At 39.4% G+C, this 24,484-nt stretch overlaps 1 protein-coding gene across 10 annotated transcripts in view; it reads right to left on the bottom strand.

Annotated features, from left to right (window-relative positions):
- Positions 1-24,484, bottom strand: part of LOC114241131 (zwei Ig domain protein zig-8) — a 333,612-nt gene that overhangs the window by 206,260 nt on the left and 102,868 nt on the right. For all 10 annotated transcript variants that reach the window (XM_089727555.1, XM_089727556.1, XM_089727554.1 and 7 more), the window contains one exon: positions 20,283-20,452. In XM_089727555.1, coding sequence (XP_089583681.1) covers positions 20,283-20,452 — 170 coding nt within the window. The remainder of the gene's footprint in view (positions 1-20,282; positions 20,453-24,484) is intronic.

The raw sequence follows: 24,484 nt of genomic DNA, 5'->3' as shown, positions 1-24,484 counted from the left end.
AAACCGACACGCATTACTGCTTTACCACAGAAATAGGCGTGGTGGTGGTACCTAGCCTTGTGGACTCACAAGATATCCTACCACCAGTAAGAAGTGACTCGAGCTGTTTAATTTGTTTTTAATTGGTAATATTATTAGTTACCAGCTAATTATCTTAATTTAAAGTCGTTAAATGTCTGTCGGACATTATAACTGATTATGTCCCAATTCAAAATAACTTATCCGAAATCGCATGTCGTTTAGGTAACTAATTATATCACTGTAAACTTTATCCCCAGTGCAGTTCCAAGCAGAGCCACAATACTGACAAGAACCAGTGGAACCAACTCACCGGAACCTTGTCTTGCTTTTAATAGCCTAGCTTTTTGTAAATCACCAAGCCATCATGAGTTTGAAAGGCGGTAATAATATGGGAGTGCAGAGATACACACGTGAAGGAGATGTCAAAGCTTTTCAATCGAGCCTGTAAGGAAGAAAATAAAATTGTATGTCAGGTGCTGTGCATTTGCTGGCCACTTGCAGGGCGATGGTAATCTTTCCCGATGTGGGAAAGGAGGATTAATAAATCTCAGGACAAATGGGAAAATTAAACGTATTACTAAGGCAAGCCTAGATACTTAACATTTAACTGTGGGTCCTCTTTTTGCCATAGTGTACTGTCAGGCTACTCATTAACCAAATTCGTCCCCCGCCTACCTGAACGACCCACATTTTTCTTTCAAATAGTCACATAAGAGCAGATTGCTAGCTTATTTTAAGGTCGTAGAGATGGTACGTTTTTCGATTTTTCCTAATAATAATATTTATCAGAATAAATGCTATATTTAAATATTGTGCAAAAATGGTAATGCTGATACAGTAAATTTGTATTTCTTGAAATCAATTTTAAAAAATACTAGGTTTTTTCTGTGAAGATTAGTAGAGACGAGCATACACTATGCGCTATTTGACGAATGAAATGTTTTCATAGTAAGCTGGCATAGTAAGCTGGTAGATGAAGTCTGGCGTCGATAGCGGGTGATGTGGTGCTGTCAATGGGCATAACAGTAAGAAGACGCACAAACCTTTAAGCTGTGTACTTTTCGTCAAGCCCTGTAATAACTAGAAGGCTTAAGTACAGTTGTTTAGATTCCGATAAAAATATTAAAACAGTTGATTACAAAATTGTCATCGATACAAATTCGATTTACGATAAAACTGGCATCACTAAATCAAGGGCGTTCTGTGCGGGCTTAATTAGAGCCATCCAAAGAGGGCTCTGTCCTCACTGAACGTGACCCTCATACAGAGAAGGAGGGTCGAAAGGACATATTTACGCTTTCAGTTGAATTTTTTTCAGACTGCTAACCCCAATGTCATTGGATGTTAACGAGTGAAGTTTGATAACATAATTCAATTTGCTGACATTTGATGAATGTTACTGGCTATGTGCTGTTTTTCTCAGTTATTCTTTCAACGTGGCATTTATTTGTAAAATGAGTGTTTATTTAAAAAATTAACTCTTGTCTTAAAAATGTTAGCCAATTTTCAATAAAACGTTAAAGAATCTATCAGAATAAAAATGAATCCACTTCGAAACGTGCCAATGTTGCTAAAATAATAATGCAACTTTAGTTTTAGCGTAGTCGATAAAAATATGAACATACAAGTGCCTTTTAGTGCCTACCAAATTATACACATATTTTTATCGCAAAAGTATGAAAAGGGATTTTTGTCTTTATAAAATTTGATAAAAAAATTCAAAGCCATAAGTAATGTAATAATAATGCTTTTGCGAATATATCTCTCATATTTTCTCAAAAACCGTTTTTCAGTGAATGATCGTAATAAATCAGTTTTGTCTAGAGTTTAATTGAACATCGCTACACTCTGCGGGGTCGGTGAGCTTGGCTTATTAAGACCTCTGTAGACAGGTGACTGCTGGGCGCAGACGTGTGCCAATTACTTACTGAAAACTAGCAAATAATTTTATATACGAGTACATGTTGGTAACAATTCATTTAATGCGTGTTATTAACTTATTATTTTTACGCCAGCAAAGTAGCAAAGAGTTTGAAAAGGACATTTTTTTTTATTGCCCGTTTAGGTTGACGAGCATACGGCCCACGTGATGGCGAGTGGTAAACGTCGCCCATGGACTTCAGCAATGCCAGGGGCAGAGCCAAGCCGCTGCCTACCGTTATCGTTGCCTGACCTTTATCGCATCGCAATCAGAGAAACCTACGACAATGACATTCTAGTATGCTTCTTTTCAGGGGATGGTTATGCGCGACCAGAGACTACGACATTGTCAAGTCCTTTACCTCCACTGTAGCAATTGTTTAACTCGTCTCTTCTAAGCTATATCCTAGTTTCTCTTTTTTCATCAGTGATGTGGCATATTGTAAGGTCGCGTAGATTTGCTTTGTATATTATTGCACCGTCCTACTTGGGTATGTCTGCTATGTGTTCATGCTCTGATCAGTAATAGAACCAATCTATCACAATACTGTCAAGACTGCTTGTCTGATGGTGAGCGCAACGTCTGCTTTGGGATAACAATCACTCAGCATATGGTGGTCAGGGAGCTCATTTTTCCATATGCTATAATAAAAAGTGCTAGTAAATAAAAAAAGCTGCCATCAGTGTTCGTACTTCTTTAAAGTATATTCGTTTGACTTTCAGAAAAACTGCAAATTTAGTGTACAATCCTGGATACTAATTCTTCGAATGAGATAGCACGGATTAAGCTGCTATACTCCAGGCACTGCCTAAATTCAAAGACTTTATCCGTTAATGCGAATCATTAAAATGCTATGTACTATGACATTATAGTTGTTTTAGAGTTAAAAACGAGTGACAATATTATCGAGTGGTAGAAAATCTTAGACGCACGAATACAACCGACGCTGCGTCGTGCAGGCGCCGTCGTGTCACTGTCGCGGAGTCCACTTGGTGTCAGCCCAAGCTATCTGTTACTCTGACAACGAGCGACAATGGCTCTAATAATCGAAGGCAGCTTGTTACAGCTTCAAGGCGCATTGATACCTGACCCAGTTGAGGAGTGGCCGCACCCGCACCCTCGTTTTAATTACCGCAGACTCCCCTCCTCGGCCATGTTGGCCGACACTTGACCTGTTCTCAACTAGGGCTGACACTCATCGGAATGTTAAAACGGTAATGAATACTCGTCGGCCGACTAGGGGTAAAAGAGTAGTTTAGAACTTATTAGGTATAAATTCTTTTCTTGCTTAAATGACACTAACAATTTTAATAGAATTAATATGCTAACTGGTGCCAACACACACTTTGTTAACAAACATTTTTTTTAAAGTAAAGTAAACTAAAAAAACTACTGTACATTTTTTGAGTCGACATCTCTAAAGATTGCCATATTTTTGGTCGAAGAGTGACGAGCATACGATTAACTGATGGGAAGTGGTTATGCTATAATAGTTATAGAGGCTATAGTTATCACGTATTACGTGGGTGTTTCCAGAGACCTATACCTGTAACAACAGTTCTGGGTACCATGAAATACCTAAACTTCGTTTAAAGAAAATGTGCCAAAAGGGCACTCTAAGATTTCATATTTAGAGGTAGTAAGCGCCACTGGAAACGTTATATATCACTAGCCTTCCCAAAACGTTCCCAAATTTAAATTATAATAGGAAAACTGTATCAACCCTATAACCACATCCAACCAACTACTGTCGGTGAAATCAAAGAAAGCTCGCACTTTGATACAAATACAGACCTCTGTCGCGACTCGTCAAGGTCTCCGATTTATAACTGAACCGTTCTGACCCGGCCACAGTTGTGCCAAGCCTCTGTTTTTATTGATTTGTGTATGGAACTGCTCCTCTTATCTTCCGAATCCAGGTACTTGTCTAGTTTTGGCAATCCAGATGCCATTCACTTGATGAATACGCCTTAACACTTCGCTAGTGTATGACATAAAAAATTAAATTGTCAACTTCACATTGTCAAGTTGATTTGTGATCCCGCAAATTTTATTAAGCTTATTTGTGGTCTGGTTTTAATTCGCTGCTGAAATATAAGAAGTTATATTGTTGGAAACAGACAAGTTATACCTAATTCAAAGTTAATACGAACTATCCACACAAGGTATTTTTGGAACGAAGTTCCTTAAGGGACGATGCTAAGATTTTTATTAGTAATGCACACAGTATACGACTTAACTTTGTAATAACGTACAAATTAGTAATGCACACACACAGTGTACGACTTAACTTTGTAATAACATACAAAAAAGATTTTATTTTATTTTTGTCAATAAAAAAATCATAATAGAACTTATTGTCATCTTTCTTACGTTTTTTATGAGGTTTCCGTCATTTTTGTTTATCACTTTTAACGATCACGAAATGTTTGATGTACAAATAATGAACATTATATAATAAAAAATGTTTACCCGAATAATTATTTTCTTTATACCTCGAATAGAACTTAAAATTAATATTTTTATAATAAGGAACTTCGTTCCTATCCAGTGTCCCACGACACCACACATTTTATTTTCATTGTCTGGTATTTTTATTGCCCATGAAGCTATAAGTATTACGATATTAGGACAATTAGAGGACCATCTTTTCTTGGTCACATCTAAAATGGTTCCCAATTTTCTATTCAAAGAATCAACGTCGTCGAAAGATTGTTTGTTTCATGAATGTTGGCGTAAACACAATAGTAGTGTATAGCAATGTGTGTGTGCATTAGCAGTAATTGTTAATTAAAATTATCAGAAAATCACAACAATTACGACACAACAAGCTGCAACTCTTCTGCAACACAACACAACACAACACAACACAGACAACGAACAGCTCACGGCTGTATAAGAAACGTAGGAACTGAAAACTTTATCCATTTTTACCGTTAATAATGGCGAAGCATCCTTATCTCGCTCGGGAACCGTAAACCCGTAGTGTTTTAGATGAATCACGCTACACAATAGACGAAGAAAGTACATTATCCGATGGGGAGGGGGCGATGGGGGGTCGCTACCTGAAAAATCCATTGAAAAGCTCCCGAGCTAAGGACAAAAGCCCTGTGTACAATTAAGCTAAATGTTTTAGATAAGTGCGAAAATTTATCATTCACGAAACGAAAAAGAGAGCTTTTTAAAATCGTTGATTGTTTCGCGAAGTTTATTCAGAACGAAGCTTTTGTAAGGATCTTGGGATTAGGAAATGATTTTTTCATTGTTATCTTGTTCGTTAATGTAAACCATAAAGTGATAAGCACATTACTAGATAACAATTTTATTCGTTATTTTTGTGTTGGTATAATGAATTTACTCACTGGTGGCGAGGTGTCTTGTAAGCACCACCCGTGTGGCTCCCTGCCTATGGATTTCGGTAACCACTTAGCAAGAGGCTGTGAGATCTTTCATTAGTCTGTGGTTAGCTATTTGTTGTTCGTATTCGCGGAATATTTTCACTCCGAATATACCATTTTAACAATATATTTAACTAGCGACCCGCCCTCGCTTCGCTTCGGAAACTGTGATTTATTATTGATTTCTCCACTATTTAATGGATGTTATTATACATATAAACCTTCCTCTTCAATCACTCTGTCTATTAAAAAAACCGCACTAAAATCCGTTGCGTAGTTTTAAAGATTTGAGCATACATAGGGACAGATATAGGGACAGAGAAAGCGACTTTGTTTTAGTGATGTGTACAAAATTAAAATGTAAACCAAAAGTAAAGTAAACAACACTAGGCACTGGAAGATACGAATTAAAACTAAAATTATGTTTTTACATTCAACTTAAATCGAGCGCGCCAATCTTGTTGCATGACGTCACGGGACACCTGCGCGTTCGGGAACTCCGATCGCGACCGATGACGCCCGAATGCGACCGAATGTTGCACGCTACAAGTTATAAGGAATAAAAAGTATTATTCAAAAGTTGAATATCAAAAGAATGAATGCCATTACTATTACACACAATCCGTACTATGTGTACACGTGGTGTCTGTGGATTTCGCAATATAATTGATACCGGTGGGAGCTTTTGTGCCTATCAACATTGATAAAAACAGGGTTATAAAGGGATACAATTATTAACAACGTACGACACGACTCAAAGGATAATTCAAACCCTCAGATATTCGACAAATGACTTCTCATAAAGTTTCAGTAAATCAAATTAGCTGTCAAATGTCACTGACTGGCATCACATTGACATGCGTGACGTCACGGCCTTAACCGTAATTTGTGCTCAGCGAACTCTAGGCGGAAATTGAATTATGTGCGTCGCCTATTATTGCAGCGTAGACTGAACAAATGACACAGTGTCTTTATTAGGAGATGTTCAGCTCTGCATCGACCACGAAATTAACCTCTAGTATTTTTTTTTATTGCTTAGATAGGTGGACGAGCTCACGGCCCACCTGGTGTTAAGTGTTTACGGAAGCCCATAGACATCTACAACGTAAATGCACCACCCACCTTGAGATGTAAGTTCTAAGATCTCAAGTATAGTTACAACGGCTGTCCCACCCTTCAAACCGAAACGCATTACTGCTTCACGGCAGAAATAGGCCAGGTGGTGGTACCTACCACCGCGGACTCACAAGAGTTCCTACCACCAGTAGTAACTATATAGCACGTGTGGCCCAAGAGTAACTTTTTTGAAAGTTGCAGGTTATAGATAACAGATTTTCTGGAATCATACATGTCATGAAGTATTGTATATTGAAACAATCTACTTACCTAAAGGTATGTATTATTGAAATATTATCAATACCATGCCTGCCACTAAAGAGTTGAGTTCCTTTATCAAAAGCTAAGTTGAATTATTTTATTATCGCACGATGAACGATATATCATCATTCCTGCTTCAAAAAGCGACTACACGAGAATTCTTAGAACTAAAAACATTAAATTAGACGTATAATCACGAGTGACGACGGTTGGAAGCGCACAGTTAACACATTTCTTTTACACAATAAGTTGGTAAACGTATTTTACTTACACACGAACGGATTTAATTAAATAAAAAAATACTGTGTCTGTCTTTGAATACACTACGTACATCAAATGAAGGGTGAAACCTAATGAATATTCAAGTCCAGTTAGACATTGTCAGCATGAGGTCACAGCGCTTTAATGATGGGGTAGTTTGTTTACCAACTTAATGCACCGTAGTCAGTCTGGTACGCATGATATCCACCAGCGCAAAAGAAAAAAAGTGTGTAAACATAAATTAGACACCTCATCATAATTCCCCTGCCCTTCTCCCAATTACCTGGGGTCGGCGCAACATGTTTTCTCCTTTGAAACTCCTGTAAACTGTAAACTGTATTATGTACAATTTCTTCGTTCACTCTTCTCTTACACATATCGTTGAAGAGGCGGGTAAAATTTAGCGTTATGCCAACGTAACTATTCCACGCGGACGAAGTCGCGGGCAAAAGCTAGTGAATATATAAAGCTTTAAACAGACTATTTAAAGGCCTTATGTATATGAATAATTTTGTTTGTAAATCTACAAGTAGATTTATAAGGCGATATTTTTATCATTTTGAATCGTGTATCGCGTAGAACAGACTTGGATAAAACCCTAAATCGCTTTATCAACGATAACAAGAGTCCCTGTAGGAAACACAAGTTCTGAACAACTAAAAGAATGAGATCTTTGCGTCGCCGTCGATCTTCCGAGCCAAACCGCCGAAAGTATTTTCCTGTGCATTAAGCTTCAACAACAAGCACGTTGCCAATATCATGACCTATGTACACATTCGGCAAAAATCATTTAAGGAACACCAAAAATATCGTAAATCACAAAGACCTATTTTCGATTCGAAGATTTATTTCGAGTCTAACCCAGTTTCGTACTAGTTCACAGTGAGCCCGTGGCGGGTTACGTAAGACGGCTCCCGACACCGGCCGGGTATCTGTCACGATCAAAGAACATCAAACGGTATAGAAGAAGGCATACAAAATACCCTGACAACTCAATGGACTATTTTAAGCGTAACAACAGTCGCAATAATTTAATTTATTTATTACTAGCTGACCCGGCAGACTTCGGAGTGCCTCAATCGATAAATAAAAGACCTAAAATTTTGTATAAAATAAACTTAAAACAAACAAAAGGAATCCGTCCGACGGGAGACACATCAAAGGGAAAACAAAATTGTTATTTTTATTTAATTCCGAACATTTTCATAATTTATCCAACTTTGAAACCTTCTCTGGACTTCCACAAATAATTCAAGACCAAAATTAGCCAAATCGGTTCAGCCGTTCTCGAGTTTTAGCGAGACTAACGAACAGCAATTCATTTTTATATATAGAGATTTAAGACGGAGTGAGGCTGGTTCCATGGTGTTTTTAAAATGATGACGTCCCATTCTCTTCATCATTACCATTGCCTTCCATAGTGACAGTTATTAAGAGTCACTTTTCCAATGAAGTCCATTTGTAATCTAAAGTGTACGACGATAGCAACCAAGTTCCGCTCCGTTCGGCTGCTCGAACCGAAATGTTTTATGCGCCGATATAAAAATTTTGGAATTATATCTGGTAGCTTGAAGGCCTATCCGCTAACTTCGCCAAGATCGGTCGGCAACGAATTAATTGTATCACAGATATATACGGCTAATTTTATTAGATAGCAACCAGTCCGGCAGTCCGGCTGGTATTCACCGCTGACAAGATCCGTTGAGTCGTCCTGAGAGCCTGCCAGGCTAACATATTTGTACATTTGGACCCGTTCTTTCTGTCACATAGAATCCTTACTCCGAATTGTGATCCCAAAGAGAATAGCAGCATTAATTTTGCAATATCTTGGATTTTAAACCTATCTGTCCCTCTGCTTTGATAAAAACAGATAGTTGGGTTTGCAAGAAAACAAATTCACACTTAATCCGGATAGGAAGCTCGCTTCGCCCACACACTACAATCCCGTTACGTCATCAACGGTCACAAGTCACGCATTCGATTCCGACAAACTATGTCATCGCTTCAACGCTATAAATCTTGCGTTTCCGTCGTTTGATATATTTCTGTAGGAGATTCTCATCTTATCTTACCATATTCATAATAAATTCGTCTTACTTTTATGTAACCAATTCACACCAATTTTTTTTAATGTCTTCGTAGGCATTCGCGCACCACCTCATGAGTGGCTATAATCGCCCATGAACATTAGAAATGCACGAAGCACACCTAGGTCACCGTTTGAAAATGCCTAGTATCATGTACTTATTATTTATTTATTTTGAATTTGACGTAAAGCATCCACTAATATTGTTTTTATTGACCTAAATTGGTAAGCTGGACCTCTAACAATGGTTCCGATTCTCAATCGTAAAAATCGAACCGTTTTAGGGTCACTTTGTTGTCTGTCTGTATGTCTGTCCGTCTATTACTATCAAGTTCCAATACTGAGGTCTACAGTGGGAGGAGCTCGAAAAAGCTCTCTCAACGTCAAAGTTAACGCAATCATAAGTTACAGCCATAATACAAGGTGGTACCAGATATTAGAGGTCGTAGATATTGGTGTATTTGTGAGATGTGAAAGTAACACGAGTAAGTGCCAATATTCTCCTAACCTATGTACTTCTACTTCGGTATAATAGGCAGATTTATTTATTTATTCATCTCATAGATGGGGATGAGCTCATAATCCATTTTGTTTTAAGTAGTTTCCAAAAACCTGGATTGGGACATGAGGTCGAAGTCTCAAAGGTATGTCATAGCGGCCGCTGTATCAACCTTCAAACTGAAACGCCATACTCATTAATCTTCAACCGGTTATCCGGTCGAATTTCGGATATTCGGCCAACTTCGACCGGATATCTTAATGTGTATCTTTTATCTCAATATAATTCTATCTACGGGCTCTGACGACTCTAAAGACTGACAGTAGGGACGGCGTTAGTATCGCCAGCCTTAAATCTAAATGAATATATGGCGTTCATAAAAATTGTCGACACAGTACAGTGACCAGTTGTAAATCAACAGTCAGCAGCTGCAGAGCCAAAAACACGTTCCGCTACGCACAAAACAAACAAACAAAAACAATACACCAAAAGCACATAGTGCAAGACCATCACACGTAAATGGAAACAAATAGATTGCTTCAATTAAAAAAGGGACGGGCCGCTGACGGATCTGCGATATCGTCGCACGGGATGAAACAGATCTCGGATCCTTATTATCTGGGGCCTTTGTTTCATTTGCGGGGCTTTTGTTGCCTCGCCGAGTGTAACGGATAAAAAATTCGACACAATGATTCTACATACACGTCCCTGGTAGTTAATTGGCACCCGGGGTGGGTGACGGAATTGACAAAAATATAACAACCGTGTCCACATAGCAGGCACAATGTCTTTTTTTTTGCTTAGGTAGTTGGACGGGCTCACGGGCCACCTGATATTAAGTGGTTACTGGAGCCCATAGACATCCACAACGTAAATGCGCTACCCACCTTGAGATATAGGTTCTAAGGTCTCAAGTTTAGTCAAAATGGACTATGGGATCCGCTGGATGCGGGCAGCGCGGGACCGGTCTTTGTGGCGAGGCTTGGGGGAGGCCTATGTCCAGCAGTGGACATCTGTGCGCTGATAAGATAAGATGCTATGGACTAGGAGCTATGTCAGGGTTCATGTCGAACTCTTCGAACCCTTCCGGAAGCACTACAATGAAATCCACAATCTCAATTTATTATATTATTATTATTAATATATTAACAAACAAACATGCCACACACATACATAGCTAAAATTATGACTCTTATCTTTGAAAACATTTATGCTTTGTCCTTGATTCGGCTACCCTTTGTACGCAAGTCACACCTAATACCACTGGGCTACAGAGCACATACACGTATTCCCTTTATTACATATTGGGTTTCCATCTAATACATACAATATAAATAATATTTTATTTATCTATATTGGAACGGAACCACTGGGATTCAGTTTATGGAGTATTATCCATTTATTATAAGATGTGTCTGGTATATAGATATCGGAAAAGGTTTCGGCACACGTGACCCTCGGTTTATTCAACAGAAAAATGTAAAGTTATTTGAAAGTTTGTCCTAATAGATAAGACCAGTTTGCTCGTATCGATACAGAGATGATGCCATAGGCCAGATCTTAGGGTAGGTTGGGTAGATATGACAGGGTCCAGGCCTCCTATACGGAAGATACTTTAAAACATCTGTGAATGAACGTATAAACTAAATTTTGATTAGCTTACTTCAAAAAAATTATAAGTGGTAAGTCGAGGGTGGCATTTCCAGTTGGAAATATGTTTTTGACAATGCGGATTTGCTCTACTTTGTACAAGATCTGGAGAGAAAATTGGCACTATTAATTTTGTTGTATATTTTTCACAATCAGGCACTAAATCCTAAAGCTCAGGAAGCCGTTACGCCGTCTTCGTCTATGATAATCCCCGTCCGAGATGAAAGCCATTTGATTGATGAAACTTTCGCTTTCGACCAAAATTACACAGAATCATGGTTGTTTCATCTCGTTTGCAATCCTTCTACATTGAAAACCAATACAACTAATGTGTTCACCAGTAGTTACTACTAAGTATTTTCTGCCATAAATCAGTAAGGCATTCAGGTTTGAAGGGTGGGATAGGTGTGATAACTAAACTTAGACTTAGGTCCATTGGCTCAAGGTGCCTACCGACCTTAGCGTTATCATTAGCGCCTTAGCAAGGTAGCATTCAAGCGGTGATTCCTATGGATTCTGATGACTGCTTTGTACTACATGGGCCGTGAGCTTGCACACTCACGTGTGCATGAAACATCCATTAATTTGCTATTAAGAAACCCTTATACACGCGTTTATTAAAAACGTATTCATCACAGAGTAAATTATTAATTAGGATTCAGAGTTCCCGAACTAAAGACTGAGCCGGTTGACAGCCAAACGCACAGCACGTCACGTCACGCTACGTCATATTACGTCATTAATTATATGATTTTAATTAATTCAATCTTGAATACTTTAATAATAACTTGTATCAGATGGCTGACGCGCAGTCTCTGGGCCCGTCAATGCGTTGGTCGCAACGTGGATGTCTTCACATAAATTAAAAGCCCATTTTACTAGCTGTAGCTTTCAAACCTGCACGGTTTCTTCCTACCAACGTAGATCGAAATATATATGAACCAAATCGGGCTCATAATAACACTTGCCTCATAATACACTATAAATAATGCTCATATATTTTTTTCCAGGTCTTCAATAATCTTATTAGCATAAAATTGGCATAATTAAAGGTGTTTACGCTACCTACAGAGATTCGAAATACTGGGGACGTAACTACGACGATATTCTCCATAAACTAATTAAAAAGATGTACGAGAATACTTTGATGTGTCTAAAATGCTAATACACAATTATTAGGCAACTTTACCAATAAACGTGAACTTAATTAATTTAAACTATATTCAATAACCGATTTAAACGAATACTAGATAAACCTTCGAGCAATATTGAAGTTCTCAAATTTAATAAACATAGATCATAGTTTACACGTAACTCCAAAATAAATAGACGTAGGATTCGAATCCGGAAGTCGCCTTAGGGCGGACAAACAAACGCCTGACGCACACTTCATAACATAGATGTATATTCATCAAAACTCTATTAAGCTTTTATGAAACTAAACAAAATAACAGTGTGTACAGTTACATTACAGTGTACATTTACATTACTAGAAGATTAACAGAAGAAAACACGAAAATGTAACTGCTTTGTCTAGTCTGTCTGTTCGTTTAAGAATCACGCAGGGTGTTATCTGTAAGCACACGTCATTCTGCGGAACAGCCATCGGAGCGCCTTCGTCTGTAAGGAGTGTAGATCTTCACGGCGAATTGGACTTAGGTCCAATCCGTAAGTATTTCAAGATAGAATTAGAATTTTTCTTCGACAAAAGCGGCACGGCACGATCTCTCTTTTCGTAGACGACGTAAAAATACATCCATGACAGAGATGTAGATTCTATGTTGGCAAACTCTTTCAGACTGACCCCATGAGCTCACCCACCAGCCATAAAGAATAGTCCTTCAAGGCTACTGGCAGACAGGTAGAAAAAAACCACATTATTTGAAGTAGGTAGTTGTATGTACCTACATAAATAACAAAACTTGAATTTTAAAATCAATTTATATCGACTAAAATTAAAAGATAATTCATCGATAATTCAGCGCTATGACATGTCCTTCTTTAAACGAGGCTTGTGGAGAGTATTAAGCGGTAGGCAGCGGCTTGGCTCTGCCCCTGGCATTGCTGAAGTCCATGGGCGACGGTAACCACTCACCATCAGGTGGGCCGTATGCTCGTCTGCCTACAAGGGCAATAAAAAAAATCTATAAAAAATGGAATGTCGATAAAAATTTCAAGACTATAGAAATACAAATGATATTTTAATATGAAGAACGGTGTATACAGAATTCAAAAACATCTGGGGTTGCCCTTCTATTCAGAAACGTTTGTAAATACCAAGGTTAAACGTTGATGAATACAAAAGAAGGGATCGATTGGAAAAAGATGGATTGAATCTGCGAATAATAATATAATAAACCTGTAGTTTGAGTAATGGTTTGTCAGAATTGAAGGGTACAAAACAAAACAAGGTAACGATGTATATACCAGAAGAATAGCTGTTAAGATATATGAAACTATCTAGGCGGGCTAGCCTCCCGACCGAGACGGCTGGTGGTCGTGGCGACGACGACCGCCGGTCTGGCGTCCCGAGGGGGGAGGGTGATGGGAGAGATGTGCTCCGCATTAAGCACTTCTCTTTCCCGCCTTTGCCTTTTCAAGAGTACTATCTTATGCGAGGTTTGGATGCTGGTTGTTGAGCGACAGGAGATTTTAGTCGATTCGACTACGACATGCCCCGCCCGCCATCCCCAGTGTAAGGCGGAAGTCCGGCGATTTCCTCGTAACAAAAAAATGATATATGAAACTAAACATGGGTTCGATATGACAGTTAAAATGGTTACTGTCACTTCTTGTTTGAGAGTCGCTGATTTGATTAAAAGCCCCATCTTTGACTTTTAATGAAAGACAAAAAAAAGTACTAAGCATGAAAAATCCTACTAACCAAGAAAAACATTGGAAAGCTCATCTAATTGAACACGTAACAAAAACAAGCTCGGAACTTACATGATTTACGCACGTAAGTTTTCAGATCCCGGAGCTTCGAGCTTTTATCCTTGAAAGCATTATCCTATTATTTTTCAGTCTTGTCATAATTCAATTTGGTTTGGCGCCTCGCCTGGTGCGAGCGGCTCCGGGATGTTTACACTAACTTAACTCAGGTTACTTTTGGATGGAATTTTTCATCGCATCAATCTGTGTTATAGATGGATGTTAAAAATGTTCTTGTTATTGGCGTACAGGAGCAAGCAAGATTACGGTACAACCCATCTTGAAAGTGGATGTCTCAAATATCGTTGGAATAAAAGATATTATTTATGTCTTCAAATCGGAATACATATCTATTTTTGAGATTCAAATGGGTAAAAGGGTATTAAGATAACAAGTACTGTTTGTACTACAGATGGATAATTAGTGGGTGTGAGTAGAGTAGATGAAGAGAACCGGATCACCTAACTTCATCTACCATTAAAGGTTCATCCGCTCAAACTCAAACAACACATCAGTTCAGCCACAAACCGTAACACGAATTTGTCAGAATCAGAAGCAATAACTCGTTGTGAACTGTCCACTAACGTTTTCTTAGAACATAAACTGTTAAGAGAGGCCGAGCGCTCCGGCAAAAGGAGAAGTGGCGATAATTCAACGGTAGTGCCGCCGGGAGGTATCGATCTGCTGACGAAACATCACGTACGGAGAATGGTATGTTAATAGACTTAAAGTATTTCAATGAAGAAACGGAGAGTATAAGATACTGCTTATAATTCGCGGTTGTGTCTCTGAGGATTTTCTTGTTATGTAGCACAAGGCATAGAGCTAAAGTGAAATACTAAGGCGATCATCTCAGATGCGGCTACGTAAAATAGGAGCCAACTTCTCTGTTATGGTCAATGGTGCGTCAGTGATAAGGAAATATCGGAATGATCTCAAATAATTATGCACCAACTTTACTGTCTAAGTGCAAAGTTTATATCTGGTATCGATGGTCTTATAAAGTCATACCTGAACCGACGTAGATAAGGTTCGATTTCAATGCTAAGCAGCTACTAAAGCATATGGCTATCATGACATGTATGCGTAACTATAAAACTTTCACATAATCTTAGCGCACACAATCTACAAGTGCCTATTATCGCGGATTGCGGTATTCAAATCTAAACATGCAGTACTGTTCATTTATTATCACATGCGTGTGGTGTGAGGGCTGGACATCATCCAAGCGAAGGCTGAGAATGTATTCGGCGACGTGTCTCCACATGCTTCTGTGGCAATTTCGCTATTGATACTCCACTTGTTTGCCGTTTCAATGTTGTTTATACCCACCCCACCTTTCTACGGCGTGTGGCATTTGTATAACATAGATCAAACTTTTATTAACGGAACTGGAAATTCGGGTGCTCTAGTTTTGGCTCGTGATTTGTTGAATGCGTAATCAAGTATTCCTTTTCATATCCTGTTCCTATGGCAACGCACATTCTCTTCTATTTGCTCTCGTACATGACATTTTAAACAAAGCATCAAGTAGAGGCCATTTTACACCTGATAGCATAGAATAAATCCGCAGAAGCTGGAAAAAATATTTAAATACGTTTAGAAGTAGCTGCACCAACTGGCCAGTATTGTGTGCAGACAGTCTTTACAGTTTTCAGTCCAAAAAAATTGACATTAAATTTGATTCGCCTTGTATTTTTTGAATCCATCCCTATGTGTATGTGCCAAACGCCGCAGAAACAAAAGTGGCGAAGAGTAGATTATTTCGTAGTTTAGATTTTCAGTTGCCGTTTATTTTGATATTTTATCGTATATCAACGCAGCCAGTGACGTAGCCTATCTTTACGAGTAGAATTGAAGATCATGACCGTTAACTGACATGAACAGTTTGCATACAAAGTTCAGCTTTCAAATAAAGTGAAAGTAAAGTTTCTTCACGGTTCTCGAGCCCAAGGTTCTGTCAAATGTCACGTTCCGCTAAACCAGATGTAGGTCACTATCGAATTAAAATTAAATTATTTTAAAAAGCAAACAAGAAACAGATTTACAAAAAGTAACTGATAAGTTTTAATGCATTAAATAATAAAAGCAAATATTCGTGAGAAAATTCCGGATGTAATTCAAAATTCCTTTTTGAATTGTTCTAAACTCTGTAAACATTTATTTCTTAAGAATTTATACGCCTTTCATTTCCTGCCTCACAATATTGAGGGAATTGGAAACGGGAGACTCTTCACTCGCTTATGTTTCGGAGAACGAATACTATTTTTTAATAATTTATTATCATTAGAATAGATCAGACAGCACACCGAGTGTCAGACTAACATCATTAATGCTATTTAATTATTGATTGATTATAATCTGATAATTAGTTGCTCTGATTGTCATATCCTCGTGATACTTGTATATTATAAAGCGCTCATGGTTTGATGGATAAGACGACCTGTGACGTCACAGTGCTCGGGTTGAACCACCATGGACAGCTGTCAATTAGCGACTTACATTATGTAAAAATAAGATCGTGACTTCGATCTCTTGTCTCAGTCTCAGCGGGTGGTGGTGGTGGTGGTGTCGTCGTTGTGATGTCTGTGTGTTTCGATAACCACTTTACCCCAGGAAGTCTGTGAACTTGTTTGAAGCACTACAAAAGTGTACTTATCATGAAAATACTGAAAACGTTTTTCAATTTATATTAATTAATTGGAAGGGGCGCGTAGCGAAACACACACGAGAGAGCCGAACAGAAACACTCTCGTGCCTCATTGCTGGCGTCGTTGCATGTCGTACATTATTGTTAGTAATTGTAGCTGTAGCCATCATAAAATATAACAAAAACGACAATAACATAATCGCTCTCACGAGATTTTCAGCTTACAAAGGTCCGGAAAACAACGGACGAGAAACCCGGCAACCGGAAGGAATTAAGTTCCGAAGATGCTTCCTGACTCATGCAAACAAATTAAAATGAGCTAAAGCACCACTCACAGTCACGTCTTTAACAAAACAAGCAACATGCTAAGGGCGAGGACTCGCCGATATGATTTATGTAACTATCAGTATAACTATGTAATTTATCAGACTACAATCTTTGTTGCATAAAAAGCATAATTTATAGTACTGCTTGGTCACGGTTGCATCTCGTAGCGAAACTTTAAATAAAAAGTATAACATATAGAAACCGCTAATCGCTTAAGACAAACACTACGTCCCATTCTATCACATTGAAAACTGAATCGGATTCGAAATAATAGCGCATTTCCGCTCCACAACGCGCTGGCGACAGATTTATTCGCCGGATTATATCGAAAACTATTATATATTCGATTAATATCATTCCTTGGAAAGGAAAATTTGAATAAAAATGATTAAATTATATTTTGATGTGTACTAATATGATAGATTGTCAAATGTCAAAGATCCAGGCTACTTACTTACTTACTTTAAAATACTCTATCGGTGTCGTTCTCCGCTGAATTCAGAAGAATTAATTCAGAAAAGACAAAGAAAACCAATCAAAATATTTTAATCAAGTAGCCCTTTATAGGTTCGACGTAATTCCACCACCGATTCTTCGAAGAAACTTATGACAGCTCTATTCCTGTGGCCATGATATTGGTATATCTTTTCGCACAGTACTTCTTCATGAGCTGCTATCATGAAGCGGGTTATTTTGGTCTTCTTACACAAGAAAAACAATGAATTCATATCTCGTTTGAAGAATAAGCCATGCTGATACTAAGTTATAACGATAATCCAGTTAACAGAACGCGTTTACAAGACTTCTCTAGCCTAAGAATCAGAATCTATATTCTAATAGATCTATGAGTGGCTTCGAGCTCTCGACACGGTGATTGGAAATGAATAATTCATAGGAATCGTTACTGAATGAATTTATTGAGTGTTTAATTAAATACCGTCTTCATTCGGAATAGAATAACTCATTGAGGGCGGCTTTCTTTAGTCGTATTGTGAGAGCAGTAAAGGATTGGAAAGTCTGTAACTTTATACCGGCATAATAATTTAGATCTTAATCTAGTTTTCTGCTCCTGTCTCTGGGGCATGCAAAATTGGGTTGGATGAATTTTCGTGAATCCCTAGGCTTGAGTACTCTATTCAGTATATTTAATCTTCTGTTGTATGTTGTTCGGGGGCAGTCTGTTTAACTCTTGCCTCACTATAGACGTTTTGAGGTCATGATACAGCAGTCCGTTTGGTACAAACATTGTAGCATTTGCTATTATTAATTATTATATCAACATCATCATTTATAATTTTAATTGCACGTAATTTTGATTAACAAACAGGCAGTACCGACCTACTCATATTAGCAAATGAAAAAAAAACTTGGGATACAAAAGGACATTAAAAATTTAGAAAAACTATTTTTACTAAAATCCCAGTTCCCTGAGGTAGCAGTTTCACCCATGAGAGCATAGCAAAATAAAATAAAATAAAATAGCTTAAACTACATAAGTAAAATCTCATCAAGAACATCCACGTCACAAGAAACAAACAAAACCATCCTTCAAGAGACAAATAAAACTTGATATTCACAATGAAGACACAATATCGAATAACAAGTCACGAAACGGCAACTATTCACACTAGCTACGCAACCTAAGCCCATGAAAGGAAGATTAGTTTAGATCCATTGTATGATATTTTAACACGAACTTCCATTTTAAGATCCTCCTAGATATTGCCACAACAAACTTTGACCGACCCTTCTACGCTAGCTTTGAAGCTTTCCTAATAAAGCGCCAAGATTCTTTGAACCGAACTTAAAGCTCAAGGAATTTGTATCTGACAAAATTACTTTACTCCTTTATCAGGGGTTAAAAGATTACCTTGTTTCATCTTATTTTCAGGTTCGACTGGCTGAAAGTATTTCGAACCTTGAGTCTTGGAACGTAGATCTAGGTTTGTTTGTTCTGCTTATCTTTGTAGGTAAGTTAAATTTTATGTTCATGTCCCTTGGCCTATACTGTTGTATCTACTAGATAGTATGGGAGTATTTGAACCATTATGACCGTTATTGGTTCGTGCAATTATAGAAAGGATTGTTTTTTTAGTTTGATCACACTATCACTAGAATGAAATTTTATTAGGCTTATGAATTCTAAAAAACAAAGTATAGCTTAAATCGTTAAAAATAATGTACTTTACTTAATTTAATTATGTTGGCTGACAATTAGAACTCGTCAAAGAGTGTCTGTTGGATGACATCTTGTAATGAACTTGTAATGAACAACGACCACGACAGCCACGACAACATGTAATTGAATGAAAAATTTTTTTGCACTTATAGGCAGACGATTATACGGCCATTCTGTTGATGAGTGGGCACAGCCACGCCGCTGCTTATCATTGGATATTCTCCGTAAATCTCGTTTGATGATATATTAATTAACACTAAAGAACTCATCATGCTGCATTTGATAAAAAAATTTTCTATATTTTTCTGCAACTTACTATTTTTAAATAAAACCATAAAGTAGAGATGAAATGCGAATGATAAACGTGCAACCGAGCGCATTCAAACTGCCGACATGCGCGCAGGTGCACGGCGGAAGCCCGCGACCTCAACGGAAAGACGCCCCAAGTGCAATTATCGCGAACGATTAAACGCCGGCGGAGGGTCTCGGATCCGCCCTCCCTCCTCCGCGGACTACGTCACGGAATCCTCTAATGACTCTCTGCTCGCGATGAAAGTTTGAAGCATTTCAATAGGACATAGTCTAAATTTGCATGTGGAGATTTTTAAGGCTTTTACATATTAGGAGTGTTTACGGGCTTTTCAAAATATTTACGTGTAATGTTTAGATGAGGTCGTTGTTCTAAAACGCGAGGCTACATTAAGAATCACATTCATTAATTTAATAAGTATAAGAAACATACATTAAAACAACACGCGCACCATTTATGCGTCGAAAGTATTACGTCAGAAACCTTAGTTAAAATGCACACAATACAATTTACAAAGTTTTACGTGAACTTAAATGAAGAAAAACGAAAGTCGTCAGGTTAGAGCCCCGTGAGCTCATCTACTTGTTCGGCGAATCTAGTATAACACCTTGAGGATACTAGAATGGGCGGGGAACTATTAATTTTGTATAGTACAAAAAATATATGACTTACCGTTCTATTCCCAAGGTTCCGCACCCTGCAGCTGAGGTAGGCTGATTTGCCGACCAGAGCCGTGACGTTCCGCGGAGTAGCGGCATCAAAGGAGGGCGCAAGCCGTGAGCTGCCTCCGCCGGCCGGGAGCGCGTTTATAGAACCCGACCCGCCCGCTACGTCGCAAGAACCTACAAGCAAATCACAAACTTAATGTAAAATAGATAATAATTTTTAAAAAACTAACAAAATACGCTTTTATAGAGCTTATAGATAGGTGCTTTTCAGGATATTATCAAAATAACCCTATCTACTCATATCTTTTGTGGAATATCGGGTATGACTGGGTGCTGAGAGGTGCCCTCCTTCCGGGCCTGAGCGTAATCTGTTACGCGGACGACACGTTGGTCGTGGCCCGGGGGGGGAGTTTTGCTGAGTCTGCCCGTCTTGCTACGGCTGGGGTGGCGCATGTCGTCGGCAAAATTAGGAGATTGGGCCTCGACGTGGCGCTCAGTAAATTCGAGGCCATGTGGTTCCACAGGCCCCGGAGAGTGCCACCTGTCGATGCCCATATCGTGGTTGGAGGCGTGCGTATCAGGGTCGGGGTGCAGTTGAAGTACCTTGGCCTCATTCTGGACAGTCGTTGGACCTTCCGTGCTCACTTTCAGAACCTGGTCCCTCGTTTGTTGGGGGTGGCCGGCGCGTTAAGCCGGCTTCTGCCCAACGTCGGGTGGCCTGACCAGGTGACGCGCCGTCTCTATACGGGGGTGGTGCGATCAATGGGCCTATACGGGGCGCCCGTGTGGGGCCAGTCCCTGGCCGTGGGGGTGGCGAAGCTGCTGCAACGGCCGCAACGCACGATCGCGGTCAGGGTCATCCGTGGTTATCGCACCATCTCCTTTGAGGCGGCGTGTGTGCTGGCTGGAACGCCGCCTTGGGTTCTGGAAGCGGAGACGCTCGCTGCTGACTATAAGTGGCGGGCTGACCTTCGTGCCCGGGGCGTGGCGCGTCCCAGCCCCAGTGTAGTCAGAGCGCGGAGGGCCCAATCTCGGCGGTCCGTGCTGGAGTCATGATCCAGACGGCTGGCTGATCCTTCGGCTGGTCGTAGGACCGTCGAGGCGATTCGCCCGGTCCTTGTGGATTGGGTGAATCGTGACAGAGGACGCCTCACTTTCCGGCTCACGCAGGTGCTCACTGGGCATGGTTGTTTCGGTGAGTTCCTGCACCGGATCACAGCCGAGCCGACGGCAGAGTACCACCATTGTGGTTGCGACTTGGACACGGCAGAGCATACGCTCGTCGCCTGCCCCGCATGGGAGGGGTGGCGCCGTGTCCTCGTCGCAAAAATAGGAACCGACTTGTCGTTGCCGAGTGTTGTGGCATCGATGCTCGGCGACGACGAGTCGTGGAAGGCGATGCTCGACTTCTGCGAGTGCACCATCTCGCAGAAGGAGGCGGCGGGGCGCGTGAGAGACACACAATCCCGCCGCCGTCGAGCGGGGGCCAGGGAGGCGGATCTCGCCCAAGCCCTGGCCCTCTAAGTGTTTCGGGTCCCCCTCACATGTCGGTCTGGGGACCGGCGAGGGGGGCCTAAGAAGACGACGTGCAAGCTGCTCTGCACGCGTTTTACGCAAGAGCATCCGGGTGATGGAAGGCCGGCTATCCTCGACCCACGCTGGTTCTGGCCCAGCGGGGTATTCCGTAGGGTAACCCACTCTAACCGGCGCCATCTAGGCGGGCTTCGGACAGTCTGCCGACCGAGAGGGCTGGTGGTCGTGGCGCCGACGACCGCCAGTCCTGCGTCCCGAGGGGGAGGGTGATGGGAGAGATGTGCTCCGCACTAAACGCTTCACTTTCCCCCCTTTGCCTTGTCATGAGTTCTGTCTCATGCGAGGTTTGGACGTTGGTTGTTGAGCGACAGGAGGTTTTAGTCAGTTCGACTCTGACATACCCCGCCCAGTATCCCCAGAAAAGGGCGGAAGTACGGCGATTTCCTCCTGACAAAAAAAAAAAAAAATCTACTCATATCTGTTCATAAAATATTTATAAATACTGATACCATGCACCCCACGCTTTTTTTACAATAAAATAATTTTTTCTTACTCTATTTTTAATTCAAATTTATTAAAATTTATTTTCTATTTTTTAGTTGGATTTTCTATAAAAGCGTATTTTGTTAGTTTTTTTAAACTATTATTTATTTTTAATTTTTTACTTGAATTTAAATTTTTTCAACTTTTTTCTTTCAATTTTTTTCAAATTTTGAATTGTCAATGGCCCTTAACAAGTATACCAAATTTCGAGTTAATCCGACGTTTTGAAGGGGGTCAAAATCATGCTCAAAGATTCCGTTACAAACATACATACATACATACATCTGAATCTAATAAAAGCGTATTAATAAAACAAAACCCGAATTATTTTTCTCTTTATTTGAATTTATTTAAAGGTCGTAAGATCCAGCATTATTGTGAAGGGTTAGAAATTCAATAACTTTTAAAACTTAAACCTCAGCAACGGTATTCTGTCTGTACGGAGTCCACTGGGTGATCACTTAACACTAAGTGTGCTGAATTCGGCTACGCTGCGCTCATTTATACATATAAGTAAAATTAGAGTGTCTGTTTGTAATATTGAAATTACCGCTTTTTACTACATGCATATTATTATGAATATGTATGTACGTATGGATACGGTACATACACCAAAATAATATTTTTTACAATTTTTGTCTGTCTGTCTGTCTGTTTGTTCCGGCTAATCTCTGGAACGGCTGGACCGATTTTGACGAGACTTTCGCTGATACGTAGCTGATGATATAAGGAGTAACTTAGCAACTTTGCTTAGAATAGGTTCGCTCCGCGGCGTCACCTGCGGTACAACAATAACCGCGAGTAACACCACGGGACTCGGCTATCAATAATAAAATTTAATGTTTCCGCAGTGAAGCGAGGGCGGGTTGCTAGTTAGAAATAAATCATGAAGAATCTGATTAATTTTAGATATTACATAACAAAAAGTATTATGTCTTATTATCCAAAGTCATTTCTACTAGCCAACCTTGTTACGAAGGATTTAGATATATCTGATATCATTAGTGGCAATACAAAAGGTAAATCATAAAAATATTTATAAATATTATCTAAATGAATATGCTACCACCCACTCATATGTAATAAAGTGTAATAATCATATGTAACAAAGTATGTACATATTGTAAACACAATTTTCTTTAAGTAATATTTAAATAGCCTTCGTCATTCAGATGACACTGTGAGTACTCGTATTAAATGACACAAACAGACTGAACATCGAGTGGGCGTCGATACAAAGAAACAACGCCATTATTTAATATTCGATATTAAACTTTGTAGGTATTGTTTAACTATATCATTATTAGATGTTTATACAAAATGTTATTATATTTTATATGGTACCCAACATTTTATACGCAAGTCGCAGCTGTAATCGAAACCATTGTTTATGCTCACGATTTTTGTTTCATTGTAACAATTTATTTGTACTACATGTAGATATTATAAACTTTTTATTGCTTAGATGGGTGGACGAGCTCACAGCCCACCTGGTGTTAAGTGGTTACTGGAGCCCATAGACATCGACAACGTAAATGCGCCAGCACCTTGAGATATAAGTTCTAAGGTCTCAGTATAGTTACAACGGCTGCCCCACCCTTCAAACCGAAACGCATTACTGCTTCACGGCAGAAACAGGTAGGGCGGTGGCACCTACCCGTGTGGACTCACAAGAGGTCCTACCACCAATAAACTTACTTGATGACGTACCCTCGGCACGTGGCGCCTGACCTCCATTCTAACATTATTCTCCATTTTAAACTCAATAAATTTGGAAATTCAATTAAGTTTTTTTGTAGTAACGAAAGTTCACCGTTGTAGAACCTCTTTTTGTGTAAAGGTAGGGGCCACTCTTTATCCGTTTAATTAAAAGTTTAACATAGAATGTACAAGTGCTGACCTTTACTCTCTAAGTTAGTTTTCCTAGTTGGCTGAGGTAGTCAATCTGTTAACTTTTAATTTGGTCAGGTTGGACTGAGAATATACAACTAGACAGAATCAAATACATATATCCGATTCTACATGGGTGTTATTGTGGCCCGGTTTTGTCTACAGCTGAAGAATGAAAACATTCCAAATATGGATATTCCTAAAGTCTATATGCGAATAGTGCTCCGATGTTCAGAAACT

Source organism: Bombyx mandarina, chromosome 05, assembly GCF_030267445.1.
Source record: "Bombyx mandarina strain Sakado chromosome 05, ASM3026744v2".
NCBI classification, from domain to species: Eukaryota; Metazoa; Arthropoda; class Insecta; order Lepidoptera; family Bombycidae; genus Bombyx; species Bombyx mandarina.
The sequence above is the reverse complement of the archived record's forward strand: the minus strand, read 5'-3'. Positions and strand labels throughout refer to the sequence as shown.